This window comes from Arachis ipaensis, chromosome B7 (assembly GCF_059453495.1).
Source record: "Arachis ipaensis isolate K30076 ecotype BB chromosome B7, ASM5945349v1, whole genome shotgun sequence".
NCBI lineage: Eukaryota > Viridiplantae > Streptophyta > Magnoliopsida > Fabales > Fabaceae > Arachis > Arachis ipaensis.
The window spans coordinates 108,210,023-108,235,477 of NC_142442.1; the positions used below are offsets into that span (position 1 = coordinate 108,210,023).

General features: G+C 35.7%; 1 protein-coding gene across 1 annotated transcript; it reads left to right on the forward strand.

The window, feature by feature from the left end:
- Window positions 1-24,670: 24,670 nt before the first annotated feature.
- On the forward strand, window positions 24,671-25,252 carry LOC148553671 (heat shock cognate 70 kDa protein-like). The gene has a single exon (XM_088494854.1). It carries the CDS (start codon window positions 24,671-24,673, stop codon window positions 25,250-25,252), a length of 582 nt encoding a protein of 193 aa, XP_088350980.1.
- The last annotated feature ends 203 nt before the right edge of the window (window positions 25,253-25,455 follow it).

The following is a 25,455-nucleotide window of genomic DNA, read 5'->3' on the forward strand; positions in this document are numbered from 1 at the left end:
TAAATTAGTTAAAATTCAAAATTTCGAATTTAAAATTCTAAAATAAATCTTAAACCATCTTAAATCACTAGTAAAATCTTCGCTCCGTAAAGATCTAGAGCTGCATCGCCTCTCCCTCCTCATCTGTGGCCGTTTTCGTCTTCTCCCGCGTTGGGCACTCCTCTGCGACGATCTCCTCCTTCGGCGACACATTCCTCCCCGCGACGCGCACTTCCCCTGCGTACACCCCCGCGCCTCCTCCATCGATAGACTTCTCTCCGTCCCTGGTCTCCTCCCTCGCGCCACGTACAACCGCCCCCTTCTCCTGCGCTTCCCCTTGTCTCTTCCCCCACGTCGAACTCCTTCTGTCTCTCTGGTATTTCTGCTTGCAAAATTCTAAAAAAATTGGTTGAGTTCATTCGAGAAGATATGTTATCCTTCTTTTTTTCGCTTAATAAAAAGTTCTATTTTTTTAAATTTATGTATAATATTGGAAGTGTCTGTGTTTTTTTTAAATGTATTTGTGATTATAATTTTTTTTTTGCACTCATATGTTTGATTTGGGAGTTGTAATGTTAACCTAATTTAGATGTGTCAATACTTAATTTTGGATATGTTTATGTTGTTCATTATGTTCTTATGTACATATATAAGTTTTTTTACATGAGTTTTGGATGTGTTGATAAAATATTTAGAGTGCATTCTTATAATTTTGGATGTGTATTTGACTTTAATTTTTTCTGTGTTCAATATGTAATTTAGAACTACAATGATAATAATTTAGATGTGTTAATACATTATTTTGAATGTGTTTATGTTGTTTATTTAATTTTAGATGTGTTTTTGACATGAGTTTTGAATGTTTTGAATAAAAAAATAATTTAAGTGAATTTAAGTGATTTTGAAAACTTCACTGATTTTTTTTAAAATTAATACACAAAAAGTTGTTATAAGTTTTATGGTTTAGTTTACAAAAAATTAATATATTACAAATGGTTACAAATTTGACGGTGATAAGTATTCAAAATAAAAGTAGTTCCTTAAAAATAGAAAATATGATTAATTAAAAAATTAAAATAATAAAATATTAAATTTAAAGGCTGAATAAAGGATGAATTTTGTTGTACAAATAGCATTTTCCTTCAACTATTGCACTTGTTGCATGGCATGGCCATGGTCCATGGATAGCTACGACGACTAAGAGCTTCTCATCATACATAGCAAACAATAAAATATAATATAATGCTATCCTTGATTTCCTCCCTGCCTATATCATTATTATTATTCACGAGTTGACTGCATTATTGCAAGCAATAATGAATTAATGATGGTACTTCATTAATGTCATTTAGATACTTATTATTAACTTGTATCAATCTATATGGTCTCTTCATTCACACTTGCTCAATGTTGAATAATAGTAATACCTTTAAGACTGATGTATGTGCAACTTGTTAGTGATGATAGATATACATACATCGATGAGATTGAATCTGGCAAAATATTTTGTGCTGTCTCTATCTCATGCATGATCTTAAATTTTGATGATCTGTCCTAGTACTTTCCTTTATATTACTTCCGTAGTTAAATTATATTATCGATGTACACTACAATCAGTAACAAAATTAATTTTAATAATTAATTTTAATATATAAATAATATTTTTATTATACTATATTATCTTACTAAGCATATGTAAATAGAATTAATTGTATGTATTTTGAATACAACATTAATTCATAATATGTTCAACAATTAATATGTTCTAAGAAAAAAGTCAATTTTACAGTGTTTATTATTTGGTGTTTAATTTTTATATATTTAAATTAAATATTAATTATTTAATTTTTTAATATTTAGATACTAAATTTTTAAACATTATAACATTCATTAAAAAATAAAATAAAAAATAGATGTATATTCTTTTAAGTCAGAAGCTAACACATGGATAGTGTGTGGGTGGCTGGTGGGTATTTGTGCGTGCCCAACCACGGGGACCAAAAACCCAATATAGAGATGTACGTAGCATTGTAACAAACATATGTAAGGGAAATCAAAGACTTCAAATCCAAGTTATATCATATCATATAAGATCTAGTGCAGAGCGAGAGTAGTGGCTTAATTATTTGACTTCTTTTATGTGGTACGTAAAAGACAGGGAATCTTATTAGCTTGTGTATGTGTTGATCTCTACTTACCTTAGCTTTGACCATGTGGCGGGTTTGGCAACCAGTGATAGTGGTGGTGGTGGTGGTGATGATGATGATGTACTACTGAATGGTAATCGATCACCATTATTCACACCATATATGTACTGGGTGGACCACACTTATCTAACATTATATTGACAGCTTTACCAAAAGTGTTTGGACGCAAACCCCTTTTTGCTGATGCATGATAATCACTTTCAACAATGAATGATTTTTGGATTATATATATCAACTAATTCTCCTACTTCCTCTATCTAATCTTCCTTTTTGCTGAGTGGACTAGAACTAACTATGCATATAACTATGAATCCGTATATCTATATATCTCTGTAGACCACGATTATGAAGTTGCAGAATTTGTGGATCATTTTTTACATAAGTTGCATGGAAAATATGTAAGAGTCGCTGCACTACTGTTACGCTGTACCATGCTATATATTTATTACGTGTCAACATTATGATATATGTACTATGAACTATCAACAACCAAATGCCCACATCTTTTTCTTTTTCTTTTTTTTTTTTTTTTGTTTGGGAAGGATGAGTGTGGCATGAATTTCATTTAAAATTTAGTAATTTTATAAGTAGTAGATTATGGTAATTAAATCTACATTTTACCAGTCTTTTGGAAATTTGGGTGGGTTGAACCTGGGTACATAGTGATGATATCTATGATGTGACAAACATAAATTTCAATTCAGTTTAATGAAGGTTTTAAAAATTCGATCGGTCATTAAACTATTTTAGTTATTAATTTATTGATCTAATCGATTTAATTATGGTTCAATTAAAAGAATTATTTTATAATAAATAATAAATAAAATATAATTAAACATACTGCTAAAATATAATTATACACTAATATAAATTTTAAAACGTCATCTAAATTTAAAGTACTATGTCAATTAAAGTAATCTTATCAAAATACAAGTTTAAAATTAAATAACAAAAAATATCCAAAATAAAATATCAACATAAAAATTTGTCATCAGTTATCAAAGTTTACAAAAATTTGTTATAGATTCGCTATATTGTGATCATTGGTCTTCACCTTTATTTCCACTAATTAAATTAACATACTATTGAATAATTTAACACTCATGAGTCATTATATCACTATTGAACTCATTAAAATAGTTACAAAAAACAAGAAAAATTTGTTAAATTAACTAAACCAATAACAAATATTGGGTCATCTACCCCTCTAATTAATTAAGTTAATTTAATTCATATATTTTTTCATTGAATTAAAAATAAAGATGACCAATTTATTTCTTCCCTCACAAAAAACTGATCATAATGATCAAATAAAAACTGATCATGTTTCAGCAGCAGTAATGCGACAAACTTTTAACAAAACTTTTAGCATAATTTTAATAAAGATTAACAAGGTTTTTACTTATCACAATTTTAGTAAGATTTCAACACAATTTATACAAATATTAACAAACTTTTTCTAAAGATTAACAAGAAAAAATAAAAAAAATGCACAACAGTGAACTAATCATTCATGATTCAATCAAAAGCAAGAAAATAGAGAAAAAAATAAAACGAAGAACAAAGAACGATAAATAAAAAAAGAAAGCCGTTGCCTTTGTTCTGAGCAAAGGGGTCGAAGTGCGACAGAGACGAAGACCAGGCGACGAGCACAACAACGAATGACAGCAGAAGTGTGGCTGAGAAAACCAGGAGAAGACGGCAGATGACGAGCTCGAGGAAGAAGCTGCAGTTGGTGAATACGGAGATGGTTTGGAGACTTCAGACTCGACGCTTAGACGAAGGTAGGGATGATGAGCATGACTGACGGCGACAGAAGAGCTACGGAGCAGATGAAGGCCAGCGACTGGCGACGAGCTCAAGGAAGAAGCTGCAATTGTTGAATGAGGAAGAAGCACGAGGGACCGGATGAAGACGGCTAAAGCACGATGAATGGCGGCAGTGAGTCTCACTCTGTATGACGGTGTGGGAGGCTCACTACAAGAAAAATGCCGAGTACCATCAGATTTACCGTCAGATTTTGCGTCGGACGTTAGCGGTGAGATTTTCGTTGGATTTACCGATGGTAATGTCATCGAATTCGTAGGGTCTAGTAATTATCGGAGAATTTTGGGATCCAACGGTAATATTTGGAAGGAAACAAGAATAAAATGGCCTGTTGGTGCACGAATTGTGAATCACACCTTTCACAATTCGTACCACTAACCAGCAACTGCACTGGGTCGTCCAAGTAATACCTTACGTGAGTAAGGGTCGAATCCCACGGAGATTGTTGGTTTGAAGCAAGCTATGGTTATCTTATTATTCTTAGTCAGGATGCCAACAACAGTGTTTTTCAACTTCAATTGTAAAGAGTCAAAGGGCATAAATATAATACTTATTGTGCAATGATGGAGAATATGTTGGAGTTTTGGAGATGCTTTGTCTTCTTTATTTCAGTTTTTCTCTTGTACTCCTCTTCACACACGCAAGGCTCCTTCCATGGCAAGCTGTATGTAAGGTGTCACCGTTGTCAATGGCTACTTCCCGTCCTCTCAGTGAAAATGGTCCAAATGCTCTGTCACAGCACGGCTAATCATCTGTTGGTTCTCGATCATGTCGGAATAGAATCCCTTGATTCTTTTGCATCTATCACTATGCCCAACAATCACGAGTTTGAAGCTCGTCACAGTCATTCAATCCTTGAATCCTACTCGGAATACCACAGACAATGTTTAGACTTTCCGGATTCTCATGAATGCCGCCATCAATTCTAGCTTATACCACGAAGATTCTGATTAAGAAATCTAAGAGATACTCATTCAATCTGATGTAGAACGGAGGTGGTTGCAGGCACATGTTCATGGATTGAGGAAGGTGATGAGTATCACGGATCATCACCTTCTTCATAGTGAAGCGCGAATGAACATCTTAGATAGGAACAAGCGTGTTTGAATGGAAAACAGAGATAATTGCATTAATTCATCAAGACGCTGCAGAGCTCCTCACCCCCAACAATGGAGTTTAGAGACTCATGTCGTCAAAGAGTACAAAGTTTAGATCTAAAAATGTCATGAGATACAAAATAAATCTCTAAAAGTTGTTTAAATACTAAACTAGTAACCTAGGTTAACAGAAAATGAGTAAACTATGATAGATAGTGCAGAAATCCACTTCTGGGGCCCACTTGGTGTGTGCTGGGGCTGAGACTTAAGCTTCTCACGTGCCTGGACTGTTTTGGGCGTTCAACGCCAGGTTGTAACCTGTTTCTGGCGTTGAACTCCAACTTGTAACTTGTTTCTGGCGCTGGACGCCAGACTGCAACATGGAACTGGCGTTGAACGCCAGTTTACGTCGTCTATCCTTGAGTAAAGTATGGACTATTATATATTGCTGGAAAGCCCTGGATGTCTACGTTCCAATTCAATTGAGAGCGCGCCATTTGGAGTTCTGTATCTCTAGAAAATCCATTTTGACTGCAGAGAGGTCAGAATCCAACAGCATCAGCAGTCCTTTTTCAGCCTGAATCAGATTTTTGCTCAGCTCCCTCAATTTCAGCCAGAAAATACCTGAAATCACCGAAAAACACACAAACTCATAGTAAAGTCCAGAAATATGATTTTTAATTAAAAACTAATAAAAATATACTAAAAACCAACTAAATCATACTAAAAACTAAGTAAAAACAATGCCAAAAAGCGTATAAATTATCCGCTCATCACAACACCAAACTTAAATTGTTGCTTGTCCCCAAGCAACTAAAAATAAAGTAGGATAAAAAGAAGAGAATATTCAATGAATTCCAAAAATATCTATGAAGATCAGTCTTAATTAGATGAGCGGGGCTATTAGCTTTTTGCTTCTGAACAGTTTTGACATCTCACTTTATCCTTTGAAGTTCAGAATGATTGGTATCTATAGGAACTCAGAATTCAGATAGTGTTATTGATTCTCCTAGTTCAGTATGTTGATTCTTGAACACAGCTACTTTATGAGTCTTGGCCCTAAGCACTCTGTTTTCCAGTATTACCACCGGATACATACATGCCACAGACACATAACTGGGTGAACCTTTTCAGATTGTGACTCAGCTTTGCTAAAGTCCCCAATTAAAGGTGTCCAGGGTTCTTAAGCACACTCTATTTTTTTTTGCTTTGGACCTCGACTTTAACCGCTCAGTCTCAAGTTTTCACTTGACACCTTCACGCCACAAGCACATGGTTAGGGACAGCTTGGTTTAGCCGCTAAGGCCAGGATTTTATTCCTTTAGGCCCTCCTATCCACTGATGCTCAAAGCCTTGGATCCTTTTTATTACCCTTGCCTTTTGGTTTTAAGGGCTATTGGCTTTTTGCTCTTGCCTTTTGGTTTAAAGAGCTTTTGGCTTTTTCTGCTTGCTTTTTCTTTTTCTTGCTCTCTTTTTTTTTTTTTTGCAAGCTTTGTTCTTCACTGCTTTTTCTTGCTTCAAGAATCATTTTTATGATTTTTCAGATTATCAAATAACATTTCTCCTTTTTCATCATTCTTTCAAGAGCCAACAATTTTAACATTCATAAGCAACAAATTCAAAAGACATATGCACTATTCAAGCATTCATTCAGAAAACAAAAAATATTGCCACCACATCAAAATAATTAAACTATTTTAAAATTCGAAATTCATGTACTTCTTTTTCTTTTTCAGAAAACAATTTTCATTTAAGAAAGGTGATGGATTCATAGGACATTCATATCTTTAAGACATAGACACTTAGATACTAGTGATCATATAGTAAGACACAAACATAATTAAACATGAAGCATAGTAAACGAAAAACAGGAAAATAAGAACAAGGAGATTAAGGAATGAGTCCACCTTAATGAGGGTGGCGTCTTCCTCTTCTTGAAGAACCAATGGTGCTCTTGAGCTCCTCTATGTCTCTTCCTTGCCTTTGTTGCTCTTTGATCTGCAGTCAATTGCTCTATCACTGAATTATAGAAAAACAAAAGCAATGCTTTTACCACACCAAACTTAAAAGGTTTGCTCGTCCTCGAGCAAAAGAAGAAAGAAGTGGAGAAGATGGAGGAGATGGAAGTGTGTGAATGGGTGGGTTTGGGAGGGAAATGTTTTGAATTTGAATGGTGAGGTAGGTGGGGATCCTGTGGGGTCAAGGATTTAGCATCTCTGCTCCAATTAGGCGTACAAAATGCCCTTACTGTGCAATCCTGGCGTTTAACGCCAGACTGCTGCCTGTTTCTGGCGTTAAACGCCCAAATGTAGCCTGTTTCTGGCGTTTAACGCTAGACTGATGCTTGTTTCTGGCGTTAAACGCCAGACAGATGCTTGTTTCTGGCGTTTAAACGCCAGAATGATCTTCCTCCAGGGTGTGCTATTTTTCATGCTGTTTTTCATTCTGTTTTTGATTTTCTATTTGTTTTTGTGACTTCACATGATCATCAACCTAAAGAAAACATAAAATAGCAATGGAAAATAAATAGATATAATTAAATAACATTGGGTTGCCTCCCAACAAGCGCTTCTTTAATGTCAATAGCTTGACAGTGAGCTCTCATGGAGCCTCACAGATAATCAGAGCAAGGTTGGGACCTCCCAACACCAAACTTAGAGTTTGGTTGTGGCCTCCCAACACCAAACTTAGAGTTTGACTGTGGGGGCTTTGGTTGACTCTACAGTGAGAGAAGCTTTTCATGCTTCCTTTCCATGGTTACAGAAGGAGAACCTTGTGTCTTATAGTTTGCAATGTCTTCAAACCACAGAGCTTCCTGAATAGCAAACAATTGCTCATCCGAAAAGGTTTCAGAGATCTCAGTAGGAGGGAGGGATGCTCCTGCTACTGGTTATATCCGGGACAGGTGATCAGCTACTTGATTCTCTGTCCCTTTTCTGTCTCTTATTTCTATATCAAACTCTTGCAGAAGCAACACCCATCTTATGAGCCTGGGCTTTGAATCTTGCTTTGTGAGTAGATATTTAAGAGCAGCATGGTCAGTGTACACAATCACTTTTGATCCTACTAAGTAGGATCTAAACTTGTCAATGGCATAAACCACTGCAAGTAATTCTTTTTCTGTGGTTCTGTAATTTTTCTGGGTATCATTTAAAATACTGCTAGCATAATAAATGACATGCAGAAGCTTGTTATGCCTCTGTCCCAATACTGCACCAATGGTATGGTCACTGGCATCACACATTAGTTCAAATGGTAATGTCCAGTCTGGTGCAGAAATAACTGGTGATGTGACCAGCTTATCTTTCAGGGTCTCAAACGCCTGCAGACACTTTGTGTCAAACACAAATGGCGTGTCAGCAGTTAGTAGATTGCTCAGAGGTTTTGCAATTTTTGAAAAATCCTTTATAAACCTCCTATAGAATCCTGCATGCCCCAGAAAGCTTCTGATTGCCTTAACATTAGCAGGTGGTGGTAATTTTTCAATTACTTCAACTTTAGCTTGATCCATCTCTATTCCCTTGTTTGAAATTTTATGCCCAAGGACAATCCCTTCAGTCACCATAAAGTGACATTTTTCCTAGTTTAAAACTAGGTTGGTCTCTTGGCATCTTTTCAGAACAAGTGCTAAATGGTTAAGGCAGGAGCTGAATGAGTCCCCAAATACTGAAAAGTTATCCATGAAGACTTCCAGAAACTTCTCTACCATATCAGAGAAGATAGAGAGCATGCACCTCTGAAAGGTTGCAGGTGCATTACACAGACCAAAAGGCATCCTTCTGTAGGCAAACACTCCAGAAGGACATGTGAATGCTATTTTCTCTTGGTCCTGAGGATCTACTGCAATTTGGTTGTAACCGGAATAGCCATCCAAAAAGCAGTAATATTCATGACCTGCTAGTCTCTCTAGCATCTGGTCTATGAATGGTAAAGGAAAATGATCCTTCCTGGTGGCTGTATTGAGCCTTCTGTAGTCAATACACATACGCCACCCTGTAACTGTTCTTGTAGGAACCAGTTCATTCTTTTCATTATGAACCACTGTCATTCCTCCCTTCTTAGGGACAACATGGACAGGGCTCACCCAGGGGCTATCAGAAATAGGATAGATAATCCCAGCCTCTAGTAACTTAGTGACCTCTTTCTGCACCACCTCCTTCATGGCGGGATTTAGCCGCCTCTGTCATTGAACCACTGGCTTAGCATCATCCTCCAATAGGATCTTGTGCATGCATCTGGCTGGGCTAATGCCCTTAAGATCACTTATGGACCACCCAAGAGCTGTCTTATGTGTCCTTAGCACCTGAATTAGTGCTTTCTCTTCCTGTGGCCCTAAAGCAGAGCTTATGATTACAGGAAAAGTGTCACCTTCTCCCAGAAATGCATATTTCAGGGATGGTGGTAGTGGTTTGAGCTCGGGTTTAGGAGGTTTCTCCTCTTCCTGAGGAGTTTTCAGAGGTTCTTTTATTTCCTCTGGTTCCTCCAGATCAGGCTGAACATCTTTAAAAATGTCCTCTAGCTCTGATTCGAGACTCTCAGTCATATGGACCTCTTCCACCAGGGAGTCAATAATATCAACGCCCAGGCAGTCGTCTGATGTGTCTGGATGTTGCATAGCTTTGACAACATTCAACTTAAACTCATCCTCATTGACTCTCAGGGTTATCTCCCCTTTTTGGACGTCAATGAGGGTTCGTTCAGTTGCTAGGAATGGTCTTCCTAGAATGAGAGTTGCACTCTTGTGCTCCTCCATTTCCAGCACTACAAAGTCAGTAGGGATGGCAAATGGCTCAACCTTGACAATCATGTACCCAATTATGCCTGATGGGTATTTAATGGAGCCATCAGCAAGTTGAAGACAGATCCTGGTTGGTTTGACCTCTTCAGTCAAGCCAAGCTTTCTGATAGTGGATGCAGGGATTAGGTTGATGCTTGCCCCAAGATCACATAGAGCTGTCTTGGTGCAGTTACCCTCTAATATGCATGGTATCATAAAGCTTCCGGGATCTTTAAGCTTTTATGGGAAGCTTTTCAGAATGAATGCACTACATTCTTCAGTGAGGAGAACCCTTTCAGTTTCTCTCCAATCCTTCTTATGACTCAAGATATCTTTCATGAACTTGGCATAAGAGGGTATTTGCTCAAGTGCCTCTGCAAACGGAATCTTTATTTCAAGAGTCCTGAGATAGTCTGCAAAGCGGGCAAATTGCTTATCCTGCTCCTCTTTGCAGAGTTTTTGAGGATAAGGCATCTTGGCTTTGTATTCCTCAACCTTAGTTGCTGCAGGTTTATTTCCTACAGAGGTAGGTTGAGAAGCCTTCTTGAGGGATTTATTATCAGTACTTGCAGGTGTCTGATCCCTCACTGGCATTTGAAAGCCAGGGTTGGAAGCTGGAGTGGCGTTAGACGCCAACTCCTCATCTGTTCTTGGCATCTGAATGCCAGAACTGTGCTTCCTTTGGGCGTTCAACGCCAGTTCCTTGCTTGTTTCTGGCGTTGAACGCCAGTCCTGAGCATGGTTTGGGCGTTCAGCGCCAGCCTTCCACCCAATTTCTAGCGTTTTAGCGCCAGAATTATTTTTCCCTGGGCTCTTACTGTCCTCAGATGGAATTTGGGTAGTTTGCTCATTTCTTGGCTTCCTGCTGCCTTGAGGTGGGGTATTTAATGTTTTTCCACTTCTTAATTGAACTACTTGGCATTCTTCTGTTATTTGTTTTGACAGCTGCTGCTTTGTTTGCTTTAATTATTCTTCCATATTTATATTAGCCATCCTTGTCTCTTGTAGTCTCTCCTTGAATTCGGTTAACTGTTTTGTTAGAAAATCCAATTGCTGATTGAATTCAGTAGCTTGTTTAGCAGGACTGAGTTCAGTAGTCACTGTTTTAGCCTCTTTTTTCATGGAAGGTTCGCTGCTTAAGTACAGATGCTGATTTCTGGCAACTGTATCAATGAGCTCTTGAGCTTCTTCAATTGTCTTCCTCATGTGGATAGATCCACCAGCTGAGTAGTCTAAAGACATCTGAGCTCTTTCTGTAAGCCCATAATAGAAGATGTCTAGCTGAACCCACTCTGAAAACATCTCAGAGGGGCATTTTATTAGCATCTCTCTGTATCTCTCCCAGGCATCATAAAGAGGTTTATTATCTCCTTGTTTAAAGCCTTGGATGTCCAGCCTTAGCTGTGTCATTCGTTTTGGAGGAAAGTATTGATTCAGGAATTTCTCTGTCAGCTGTTTCCATGTCTTTATGCTAGCCTTAGGTTGGTTATTTAACCACCTCTTGGCTTGGTCTTTTACAGCAAATGGAAACAGTAATAATCTGTAGACATCCTGATCTACTTCCTTATCATGTACTGTGTCAGCAATTTGTAAAAAATGTGCCAGAAACTCTGTAGGTTCTTCCTGTGGAAGACCGGAATACTGGCAACTTTGCTGCACCATGATAATGAGCTGAGGATTCAACTCAAAACTACTGACTCCAATGGAGGCTATACTGATACTACTCCCATATGAAGCAGTAGAGGGGTTAGCATATGACCCCAGAGTCCTTCTGGACTGTTCATTTCCACTTAGATCCATGATGGAGAAAGGGAGATGATGTGAAATAGAGAAGAAATATTTTTATTTATTTAATTATTTATTTATTTCGAAAATAAAATAAATTAAAATAAAATAAATAAAAATGGGTGAAGATTTTCGAAAAAATGAGGAGAGAGAAAGTGGTTAGGAAGTTTTGAAAAAGATATGATTTTTTTTAAAAAAGTTTTAAATTTTGAAATAAATAAATAAAAATAAAAAGATAGCACAAGATTTAAAATTTTTAGATCTAATGCTCCTTGTTTTCGAAAATTTTGGAGGGAAAACACCAAGGAACACCAAACTTAAAAATTTAAGATCAAGACACAAGGAAAACTCAAGAACACTTTGAAGACTCACAAGAACACAAGAACATGAAGAAAGAACACCAAACTTAAAATTTTTAGAAAACCAAAATAAAATTTTCGAAAAACAGAAAAATCAACAAGAAAACACCAAACTTAAAGTTTGGCACAAGATTTGATAGAAAAATTATTTTTGAAAAAGAAGATTTTGAAAAGAATATAAAAGATTCTGACCCAATTGCCAAGAACACATACTAACGCTCTAGCCAACTGAGTTATAAATGTAACACTTGTTTTGAAGAAGTATTTTTAAATAACTAAGAATGAAAAAATTATTTTTTTTGAAAACTAATGTTTTGAAAAGGCACAAGAAAAACAAGAAAAATCACAAAACAAGAAAAACTAAAGATCAAACAAGAAAAAAAATTCAATTATAAAAATATAATTTTCGAAAAAATTTTTTTTGAAAGAAAAAAATAAGGATTCTAAAATTTTAACCAAAAACAATATTAGAAGACTCTAAACCAAAAAGAAAAATTTTTCTTAATCTAAGCAATAAGATTCACCGTCAGTTGTTCAAACTCAAACAATTCCCGGCAACGGCGCCAAAAACTTGGTGCACGAATTGTGAATCACACCTTTCACAATTCGTACCACTAACTAGCAAGTGCACTGGGTCGTCCAAGTAATACCTTACGTGAGTAAGGGTCGAATCCCACGGAGATTGTTGGTTTGAAGCAAGCTATGGTTATCTTATTATTCTTAGTCAAGATGCGAACAACAGTGTTTTTCAACTTCAATTGTAAAGAGTCAAAGGGCATAAATATAAATACTTATTGTGCAATGATGGAGAATATGTTGGGGTTTTGGAGATGCTTTGTGTTCTTTATTTCAGTTTTTCTCTTGTACTCCTCTTTACACACGCAAGGCTCCTTCCATGGCAAGCTGTATGTAAGGTGTCACCGTTGTCAATGGCTACTTCCCGTCCTCTCAGTGAAAATGGTCCAAATGCTCTGTCACAGCACGACTAATCATCTGTTGGTTCTCGATCATGTCGGAATAGAATCCCTTGATTCTTTTGCGTCTGTCACTACGCCCAACAATCGCGAGTTTGAAGCTCATCACAGCCATTCAATCCTTGAATCCTACTCGGAATACCACAGACAAGGTTTAGACTTTCCGGATTCTCATGAATGCCGCCATCAATTCTAGCTTATACTACGAAGATTCTGATTAAGAAATCTAAGAGATACTCATTCAATCTGATGTAGAACGGAGGTGGTTGTTAGGCACATGTTCATGGATTGAGGAAGGTGATGAGTGTCACGGATCATCACCTTCTTCATAGTGAAGCGCGAATGAACATCTTAGATAGGAACAAGCGTGTTTGAATGGAAAACAGAGATAATTGCATTAATTCATCAAGACGCTGCAGAGCTCCTCACCCCCAATAATGGAGTTTAGAGACTCATGCCGTCAAAGAGTACAAAGTTTAGATCTAAAAATGTCATGAGATACAAAATAAATCTCTAAAAGTTGTTTAAATACTAAACTAGTAACCTAGGTTTACAGAAAATGAGTAAACTATGATAGATAGTGCAGAAATCCACTTCTGGGGCCCACTTGGTGTGTGCTGGGACTGAGACTTAAGCTTCTCACGTGCCTGGGCTGTTTTGGGCGTTCAACGCCAGGTTGTAACCTGTTTCTGGCGTTGAACTCCAACTTGTAACTTGTTTCTGGCGCTGGACGCCAGATTGCAACATGGAACTGGCGTTGAACGCCAATTTACGTCGTCTATCCTTAAGCAAAGTATGGACTATTATATATTGCTGGAAAGCCCTGGATGTCTACTTTCCAACGCAATTGAGAGAGCTCCATTTGGAGTTCTGTATCTCTAGAAAATCCACTTTGAGTGCAGGGAGGCCAGAATCCAACAGCATCAGCAGTCCTTTTTCAGCCTGAATCAGATTTTTGCTCAGCTCCCTCAATTTTAGCCAGAAAATACCTGAAATCACCGAAAAACACACAAACTCATAGTAAAGTCCAGAAATGTGATTTTTAATTAAAAACTATTAAAAATATACTAAAAACCAACTAAATCATACTAAAAACTAAGTAAAAATAATGCCAAAAAGCGTATAAATTATCCGCTCATCACCCGTTATTTACCGTCGGATTTATCGGCGAATTTTTCTGATGGTATAGCTAATTAGTGAAATGATGCGTTTTGGTGACCTGCAAAGTTTTACTATCAGAAAAGTCCGACGATAACTGGGACGTAAATTCAAAATGCTAACCCTTTTTCCCCTTATTCAGATTCACTCCCTCTCTCACTAAACCACCAAAACCAGCATCTGCTTCCCTCTCCCCAAAACCACTATCTACTGCGCCGACACCACCACCACCACAGCCCCTTCTCCATCTCCGTTAGCACATCCACCCCCGAGACCCCTTCAATCTTCTTCTTCTCCCTTTTCTCTCTTTGCCTTCACCGTTAACCTTTTTTGTTTTTTGAACCGTTGCACCGCACCACAGAGCCACCACGCTACTCCTCAGCTTTGCCTCTCTAGTGTTTGCTCATACTGCCACCACCACCGCCGCTGTCGAGCTTCTCTTCTTCAAATCGATTCTACCTCTGCAACAATAGGTAACAGATTCAAATGCGAATATTAAAAATAGAAGCTTGTATGCTTAATCTTGATGCAAGTTGAAATTCGATTAGATTATACTTTCTTTTGTTTATTGAAATCTCTATATGAGGCTAAAATATTTTGTTGTAAATTAAAAAAATTGTCAAAAAATCTTTGTTTTCTATTTAATTTTTTTTCTTTCTCAATATGAAAACCTAGTTAGATGATGTATATGATGATTATGGAGACTGCATTTTTATACGTGTTTAAAGATGGCCGAATTTGAGTTTATGAATATGCTGAGATTTTGTTGATTATTGAATTTTTTTTTATTATTTGATTTTGAATTTGAACTTTGAATTTCATCTTTGAAAAGTGTTTCGATTATTGAATTAAATTGATGAACATTGTTGCTGGAGTTGTTTGACACTGTTTGAAAGAGGTGCGAATCAAGCTGCCGGTCATGGTTGCAGCCGTGGTTGGGGTAGAGGAAGGGTTTCCTCTGGTACCCTCGGGAGTTCTGGATCCTCTCCTTCTACTCCGACCACCCCGGTCACGCTACAGTGGACTAGCCATTCATCATGGTCCCTAACTCGAACTACGTGCCGCCATCCACGACGATGTCACCGCCTCCTACCGCTCAGCAACTCGTATTCACGATGACGCTGAGTCCAGCGACAGATGCCACTGCATCAAAGTCCAGCCACAACAGTGAGGCAGCAGCTGATGCCGCTCCACCATCAGCCATCGTACAGTTGCGCATTTGGCCTTATGGTGGCATTGGTAAGTATCATGTTCAATGCTCATGTATTTTCTGTTTATTGTTTTCTAGTTTTATTGATTACAACTCCTGTTATTGAGATTTTCTAAAAATTAAGTCCTATTTAGTTGATTTAAGTTGATTTGGAATGCTGCTGGTTATTGTTTTCTACTTTTATTGATTATGATTCATGTCGTTGTTGGGATTTCCTAAAAATTGATTCCTGTTTAGTGGATTTAGGTTGATTTGGAATTGATACGTGGTCAGGAGGGCATTTTTTTCATTTTAGAGCTAAGGGACAGAATGGTAATCTCGTCATGTTCAAAGATTTGAATACTAGAAGAATTGTACCATGCTGGTCTTGGACATCAAGAAGACCAAGAGTCCGTCTAAAAAAATAGTGGTGCTGAAATGACAACAACTCATAAGGCCCATTGGGCTAAGGCAGGACAATAAGAAGCCTAATAAAGCTTTTCAAATTCAATGGGAGGCATACTTTATTATTAGTTTTCGAAAGTTTAGGCCTTTATTTTAGTTTGTTTTGTTGTCAGAGTTTGTTGAAAGATTTAGTTTACTTTTGATTTGTTTAGTAGTATTTTTAAAAATTTTAAATTTAAATCAAGTCTGATCTATTCTAATAAGATCAAATCTTATTTAAATTAGTTATCATATCTTTAGATTTTAAAATTTAAATCAAATTTGATCTAATCCAATAAGATCAAATCTGATTTAAATGAGCTATCTTATCTTTAGGAGATTTAAATTAAATTATCTTATCTTATCTTTTAGTTAGTTTGTTAAGGGCCTATTTAAACACTTTTGGTGAGGTGAGTGATTTATGCACGTTTTTTTATTGTGTAATTAAGTGAGGTGAGTGATTTGCTTCGCTTGTTGCATGAGGAGATTGAAGGATCCAACACTATGGTGATTCTACATGGTGGTTTCTTTCAATTTTCATCCCTCTGATCTAGGTTGTCAATGACAGGTTTTTTGAAGGTCTAGTAGGGAATCCCTTCCGGTGACCTAGGTTGCTAAGAACAGATTTCTTAGAGGTCTAGTAGAAAAACCGTTATCTATCCTTTTATATTTTCGCTGTGTCTTTTGTAACACCGTCACTATCAGAATGTCACGCCTCTAGTTGTGCCACTCTGATAGCTAGGGTAGTATGATGACTTCTATACTTAATAAAAATAAAATATGAGCCTTTCACTCGAATATCAGATCATCACTATTTCTTTGAGAAATCAAAATTCTTTTTATTTGATAACAAATATGCATATAAATATAAACAAAACTTCTTATACAAGTATCTTACAAATGTTACATACATACATATCATACAGCTCCTATCCCTCTTACAAAATTATAATGACAAAGGCGAGAGAAAACTATGACGAATATATCTACAAACAGAAACAGTACAGCTAAGGACTTATCAAAAAAGCTTCATTAACTTCCTCGTCCATCCTGAAAAGAGAAGTCTGTAGGGGAGTGAGAACATCGTCCTCGAAAAGGTTCTTAGTAAGGGGTTCTTAAGAATTGTCTTAAGAAGATATTTTAAATAAAACTATTTTCAAAATGCAGTGATTATTAGCTTATTATTCAAATATAGGATTCGTATTTTTCATACAAAAATTTCAAGCAAAATAACATTTTAACCAAAACTTACCACTGATTCAATCATTCATGGCCTCCAGCCCAAACACAACCAATCACAGCCTCCGGCCCGATATATAATCAAATCTCGGCCTTTGGCTCAAATCAAATCACCTCAGCCTCCAGCCCAATTCAAAACATTTCATCATCGAAACTCAATCTCAAATAGAATCAATCACAAACACAAACAAATTCAAGGAAATCACATATAAAGAATAGTTACAGAAAGTATCATAGTTACCAGTTGAACATAATTCATCAAATAGGCAAACCAAAATACTTAAGCACACCCAAACAAAGCATACAAATGTAACATAATGCATACCTGTCCTACTGGTCGTGAGCTCACGTGTCAGTAAGTTTTCCAGAACCCGACACATCCGGTAGATAACTTAGATATCGTCCTCTTAAAAAATGGTGAGCGGTACAGTACCACGACCCTCACCTGGATGGTGGGTGGTAAACCACCTCGATTCCCACTATCTGCGGGCGGTAAACCACCCCGATCCCCACAGATGTTTTCAATTGGAAAATGACAAACTCGTGGGCAGTACAGAACCCCACGATCCCCACTACCTGTGAGTGGTACACCACCATGATCCTTACAGATATCACGACACTGGGCAAACGGTACACCATAACGATCCTTGCCAGGTCAAAATTCACATTCAAACCCTTCTTTCTTAAAATCTTGACCCAGAGCAAGTGGGACTAAGCCATAACCCTTGCATACTGCCCAGGTGTTTCAAATATCAAAATCTCTCTTTTAAGAACAATTCAGATCCATTTTTCTTTCATAAAAATTATTTTCACCCAAACAAGAATCTCAAATCAACCTCATAATAAATCATCTTTTCAAAACAAAACCAAAGTCAAATATTATGATTCTTAAACTAAAGTTTCCTTTAAATAACACTTCAAATAAAATCTTAGAGTTTTATAAAATTTTTGACAACATCTTCTCTAAAACTGGGACTTTTGCCACTCTTTAAGGGTCCCAATCAAACCGTTTCTCAACCTCTTTTCAACCATTTCTAATAACTAAAACTAATTCCAATATCAGAAATCACCTTCAAATCTCAATTCATTACCAACAATTCAAACCAATTTCCAATGTCAAAATCATTTCCTATTCTCAAAATCATTTCCGATAAATCAACAAAACCCATTCCCAATATCTCAAATCATTTCATATGTCGATTCATTTTCAATATTAAATTAACCTCAAACTAAGAAAATCATTTTACATAGTATTTAATCAAACCAAATTTCCAACTCAATAATCAGAAACAGTCACAATCCAATCATCATTATAATAACCTTAAACCAAGTATAAAACCCAACTAAACATCTTCAATCAATCAATAAACCATTCAAACTAGCATTTACATTCATTCAAGGCAACTCAGTTCAATTTATAAGACTTATGAAATCATAAAAATATATTTTTCATATTAATATCAACTTAAAACAATTCTTGATAATAAATTGAGTTTAAGAAATTGCCCCTACCTCAGCTCGTTGAAACTCGCAAAACCAAACGCGTCAAAAAAACCCTTTTCCCTCATCCCGCATTCAGTGGCAGCCGTAACCACAGCTCCACTATATCCACAACCACAACAGCAACTTAAAATCACCAACATGTAATAACCGGGATTTGATCCTAAGGTACTAACGTTGTAAGATCCTTAGAAACATATAACGAAATCAACGATTTAAGGAGTTTTCAGAGCAAAGATAACTTACTGTACCAAAAGGAACTAAGTACAATGCAGCAACAGCTCTAAGTTTGATTCTGACGACCTGAGCAATGGCGGTTAGCACGGAGATGGTGGCTGGCCCTAGCAGTGGTGTGGCAGAACAATGGTGGTAGGAACCAGCTTAGCCTCGGACCTCTCTCCCTCTTCCCTGCAATGCGTGCTATTCCTCTCGCGTCGGGCTCTCATTCTCGGTGACTCCAACGGCGGCAGCGGTGGCTAGAACGAACGGCGACGACGACGAACCTGGCGGCACACATCAGTGACAAGACATAGCGGCAGTGATATGATCGACTTCTTCCTCGTCAGTTTGCGATTCTAACACTGGTGGCAGTCTCCACGGCGACGGTAGCGAGGTGCGACGGCGACGGCACGAGACAGCGCCCCTTCCTTCTCTTTTCTCGCGCTAGCTTTGACAGGTCAACAGCAATGGAAGTGCGAACGAGCTCTCCCTCTCCTCGCGTCATGTGGCAACAATGGTTGCGGTCTCCCCTTCCCCCACCGGCGACCTCTTCTCCCTCTTCTCCCTTTCTCTTTCCCGCGGTGCTTAGCTTCCTTCTCTCTTCTCTCTACGTTTTCTCAGAATGGGTGGGGTTCTAGGGTTTCTAATTGGGAATTTAGGCATTTGGGGGATTAGGGTTAGGGTTTGTGATTTTCAATTTGGGAATTGGGGTTAGAAATTAGGAATTTTATAAAAGAATTTGGGTACAATGGATATTTTGATAAAATTGAAGGGTGGAATAATAATTTTAAAATCAAATGTACTATATTAAAAATATTTTAAGAGCACTATTATCAATGTATCACAGAGTTCAAATAATTATTTCTATTTTAAATTATGAAATAAACATATTAACCATATTTTATAAAATACAGTTTAAACCCAAAATATCTGTTATCTAAATTAAATCATATAACTTTTTATCATTTTTTCATCACCAGAATTTTAATTTCAAATTATATAAAATAATCAATTATAAAAATCACATAAGAATATTAATTAGCTTAACTCTAAATATTCATAAAATTAATTTAATTACTCTTAATAGATTATTTTATAAAAATAAAAACTCAAATTAAATCATAAATTATTCATAATAAAATTTACTTAAATTAAATTATTTAACTCTTTCTTATTTTTTAATTACTGAAATTATGTAAAATATTCAATTATAATAAAGATTGTATAAAAATTCTAATTAATTTAAACGTCATTTATCATGAACCTCTATTTAATTACCTTTAGTAAAATAATTTTCTTAAAATAAAATTCTCAAAAAATATAATAAAGCACAAATAACTAATTATTTGACTCGGGTTGTTACATTCTACCCACCTTACAAAAATTTTCGTCCTCGAAAATTATTATAATAAAATAAATTCGAACTTAGATCAAAGAAAATAGAATTTATAAATAAAAGTATAGGTATTGTCAAGGATGAATATTTAAAGGGATTCAAGTAAGCAATCAAACTCGCAGGTAAGCAAAGATATACATGAACAATCAGATAATGTTAAAAAATAAGCAAGTTATATGTTGACGAGAAAATTCAAAACAAAAAATTTGTAACACCCCAAATTTTTAAAAATTAAATAATCAGTTATTTATGAGTTATTATATTATATTGAGATTTTATTTTTAAAAAATTATTTTTAACAAACATAATTAAATAGAATTTTATGGTTATTGAAATTTAATTTAATTATAATTTATTCTATTAATTTGAATTTTTAATTAAAAACTATCTTAATAAGCCAACACAACTAGAAAATGGATTAATACAGACAGATTTACAGACAGATTTAGTCTTTATTACAGACGAATTTTTGGTTACCAACGGATTTTGTCCCTCTGTAAAAACTCCGTCAGAAATTATTTATCGACGGATTTTTTTCCGTCAGAAAATTACCGACGGATTTTTACCAGTTACCGACGGATTTTTCCTCTGTAAATTCTCCATCCATTTCCTGAAATCGACGAATTTTCCGACGGATTTTCTGTCTGTAATTACAGACGGATTTTCTGTCTGTAATTACAGACGGATTTTCTGTCTATAAGTACAGACAGAAAAGACAGATTTTTTGTCTGTAATTACAGACAGATTTTCAGACGGATTTTCCGTCTGTAATTACAGACAGATTTTTTGACAGATTTTTCGTCTGTAATTACAGACAAATTTTCCGACAGATTTTCTGTCTGTAATTTGAACCTTGGAAAATCATCTCACACTCTGATTACAGACAGAAAATCCGTTTGTAAATCCGTTAGTAAGGTAAAATAATTTTTTTTCCAATTACAAAAAAAACTTGTTTTCATACAAAATAAATATAAATTTAATACAAATTTTTATCTAATTTGTATTTGAATATTTATAATATTTCAAAAAATAAACAAATTCATCGTATTATTAAACTAAAAGAAAAGTACTATAAACAAACAAGTCAATATAATTCAAAATATAAACAAAGTGTTGATACATCAATTATAATAACAAGTAACAACCATACATCAACAAAGTGTATTGATACATCAACTATTGTCCTCTGATTAAGTCAAAATATACAATAAGGTTGCTTAATTAGGTTCTAAAATTGGAACTTCATCTGTACAGAAACCATTCATCATTATTGTGTCCATTGATTTAAACAGTGTGGTCATTAATTAATCCTCTGCCTCAGGCTTCTCTGCCTCCTTATATTTTTCCATTTCTCATTTATTTCCCAAGTATCAAATTCTGACAAAAATAAAAAAATAGTGACAACATAATCTATATACAATGTATTCTTGAGATGAATAAGTGAAGCTCACCTCAACATCTGGTCTAGTTCCAGTGACTTTCGATTTGGGGCTGCATGAAGAAAAGTCTTTGTCACTCATGGCTAAAGATTATGATAAACATTCCCAAATCTGTAAAATTTCACAGGTTAGGGAAGTGATATTACAAAATAGAAAATGATACATAACATACATGATCAAAATTTTCTTGTTTACTGTCATTACAACTTCATTATTTACATAACCCATGGCCAACCACTAGACAACCTCTCCACATACAATGGTTAAGTTGTGCATAGGTAGTAACCTTGTGCACAGGGCCACCCTAACCAGTTCAATGATGAAAGGGTGTAAGAGAAGAATTCATGTTTCTTCCAAGGCACAATCTTAAATTAACAAGTTGCAAAGCATGTCAAGGACCTATCAACTACAGTTCTTCTGGTCATTAACTATTCAATAGAGGCAGTTAACTTGGATTAATCTAGATATAGTGTTCCATTTGAATCTAATTATATAATTAACAGCTCAACAACAACAAGAAATAGCATTCAACACAGAACTATTCAGATCTAAACAATGAAAGCATATTGAACAGAGAAACCAAAGTAAGCATTTTATCACTGGACTTTCTTGTTGCTCCTGGTCATTGTACTATGGAATAACTATATACAAATTGGAAAAAATGTGCAATAATGGTGATCAAGAGGGATAACAATGGCCGGGAATAATCAGTTGAACATTATGTTTAAAGGAGCTCTAATATAGTGGTGATCTAGATCGACATCATTTAATAGAAAAAAGGTAACCTTTTGCATATTGAAGCAACAAGATTAACACCGAAGTTCCTAAGCTCCCAGTGATTATCAGATAGTCTGTTTCCAATCCTTTTTGCAACAACACAGGTAATGATATGTGGCATCAATTGATGTAACTAGCAGAATTAAATGAAAAAGAACATAATTAGGAAGATACAATAACTAAGAGGACATATAACTGCAGTTATAGCTCAAGGTTCAGGAAGGTATAACTTCCCTTCAGTCTTTGCTTTAGTTAAGCATCCAAAATGGTGTTTGTTATTACTCTATTAATTCATTAAAATATGGAAAGCTGAACCAGTTCACTATACCATAAGAGTTTGTCATATTAGCATGGAAGCAATCTTCAGAAGTTGATAAATTACAGATGTGAAGACATTTTCAATAACAGCATACTTACATAAAGCTCTATATGTATGTGAGGATTTTGTAGAATGCTCCGGACAAGACGCATCAAGGAAAATAAAAGTGTTAAATTATGCAAGTTTTGTGCCACCTGTTATGATATTGGGAAAAAATATTAAAGAAGAGTGTTTAAGTCTCTTTTGTAAGATATGACTATATCATTCAAAGATTAACCAAAAAAGAATGTCACTAATATAAACTTGTAAGTACCTGATTAGCTACAAAGCGTGAGAAATAAGGAACCAAAGGATGGAGTCCCATGTCTGTTGCCAAGCTAATTAGTGCCCTTCTAAAGCGAATAGAAGCAGGCTTATTTAGAACTAGCTCAGTTATTTTGTCAAAGTAAAGCTGCAGAAGAAGAAAAAACAAAATTGTTGAAGTTTACCAATAAGGGGGAAAATCAATCAAACATACCATAAAATAGTGTATACCTGAAGCTCCTTTGTTATTACATGTTTAACAGGTAATTTAATGTCAACTGGAATCCCATCTTCCTTATACTCAGATAATTTTCTTATTTCTGTGGGAGCTGCAAGTAACATAGTACAATCAAAAATGTCAATGCTGCGAAAATCAAGCCTTTCAATACAACATACAGCAAATCCATTCCCTCTAGGTCAAGTAACATAGTGACTGCCACACACAGAATCAGCTTCCAACCAAGCAATTGTGGCAACCTACAAGGGTTTTGGAAAATGGATCCCCTAATTAGAGAAGTCAATCAAGCATCTTGAGAGCCAAGAACAAAAGATACAAGTCTAGAAACTAAAAATTTTAACTGTTAATGAACAAGCTCTATGCAAAAGGAGAATGGTAAGAATGCTTAAATCTGTAGACAAATTACAAATATCAATATTATATAGAGTCCACAGTGCTGTTTTTTTTTCTCGAGAATATTTTGAACAAAATCAAGAAAACTTGTTCCATGACTTCAGTGCTATATATTTGTGTATATATATCAATCATATGCATAAACTTGACAACATTTTGCCATAATCAAAATAGAAGTCCCATAAGTTACATAAAATCACAAAAAGTTAACTCTAAATAGTAAAAGGCATTAACATCAACCAATCAGAACCAAACCTGCCGATGTACCATCCTACATACAGAATGCTCCAGATCAGAAAAAACCTGCATAAAATCATAATCTAAATAAATGAAGGAGTGAATTTAACACATGCAAGCAATGGAGTAAAATATTAACATCAACTGATATTTGCCAAAGTAATCAGATTTATGAGATGGTTTACGATATTGATAGGGCACAAAATTATTGCTGTTAATCTCATTCTAATCAGTCACAGAGTAATTTCAATCTATGTACTTAGCAGATTGCATTTAATGAACTGGTATTTATAGTTCCTTCAAATGCAAAATGAACAAAAGCTTTTATTTCATTAGACAGGAATAAACTAACTAATGCATGTGTTAAAACTCACCTGTATCAGTGTTAAAGAAGAACGAAATATTTTGATTTTTGACCTTGATGGTGGTACTTTTGATGTGTCTGTCCTTAAGGTTAAAGATAAAGTCTTTGAAGTTAAGGCCACAGCAGGGAACACTCATCTTGGTGGAGAAGACTTTGATTACAGAATGGTAAATTACTTGGTACAAGAGTTCAAAAAGAAGAACAAAATGGATATTAGTAGGAACTCAAAACCCTTGAGAAGGTTGAAAATTGCATGTGAAAGAGCAAAAAGAACACTCTCCTTTGCTTTTGATGCTACTATTGAACTTGATGCTTTATATCAAGGCATTGATTTTTACTCATCAATCAGCCGTGCTAAGTTTGAGGAACTAAACATGGAACTCTTCAAAGAGTGTATGGAAATAGTAAATCATTGTCTCTATGATGCTAACATAGAAGTGTCTGATATACATGATGAAAATTGCATGTGAAAGAGCAAAAAGAACACTCTCCTTTGCTTTTGATGCTACTATTGAACTTGATGCTTTATATCAAGGCATTGATTTTTACTCATCAATCAGCCGTGCTAAGTTTGAGGAACTAAACATGGAACTCTTCAAAGAGTGTATGGAAATAGTAAATCATTGTCTCTATGATGCTAACATAGAAGTGTCTGATATACATGATGTTGTCCTTGTTGGAGGTTCTTCTAGAATTCACAAAATGCAGCAACTATTGCAAGAATTTTTCAGAGGGAAGCATCTTTGCAAGAGTATCAACCCTGATGAAGCTGTTGCTTATGGAGCAGGAGTTCAAGCTGCTTTATTGAGTGAAGACATTAAGGTAGCACTAGAACTTGTTCTAATGGATGTTATACCCTTATCACATGGTATAGGATTAGTAGGAGACCGAATGAATGTAGTGATTCCTAGGAATTCTACTATTCCTGCAAGGAGGACAAGAGGATACACAACTAAGCAAAATCTAAGGTACATTCAAAATGTGTTGAGGCATCAGTTTGCTGACCAAAAGTATTCATTGAAGTCATCATAATTCCTCCATGCCGAGTGTGCAGCTTTCCCATTGTTGTTTCGATCAGCTTCCTGCATTTTTTTGGCAGAGGTGAGAGTGGGTATGAAAATAATAGAAAAAAAATTTTTATCCAAATATCAAAGGATATAGAAAAGAGGATAAGCCCTCATCAGAAAGTCCCATTTCATCTCCGAAGCCTTGGGTCAAAGAAAGTTTCATAATCT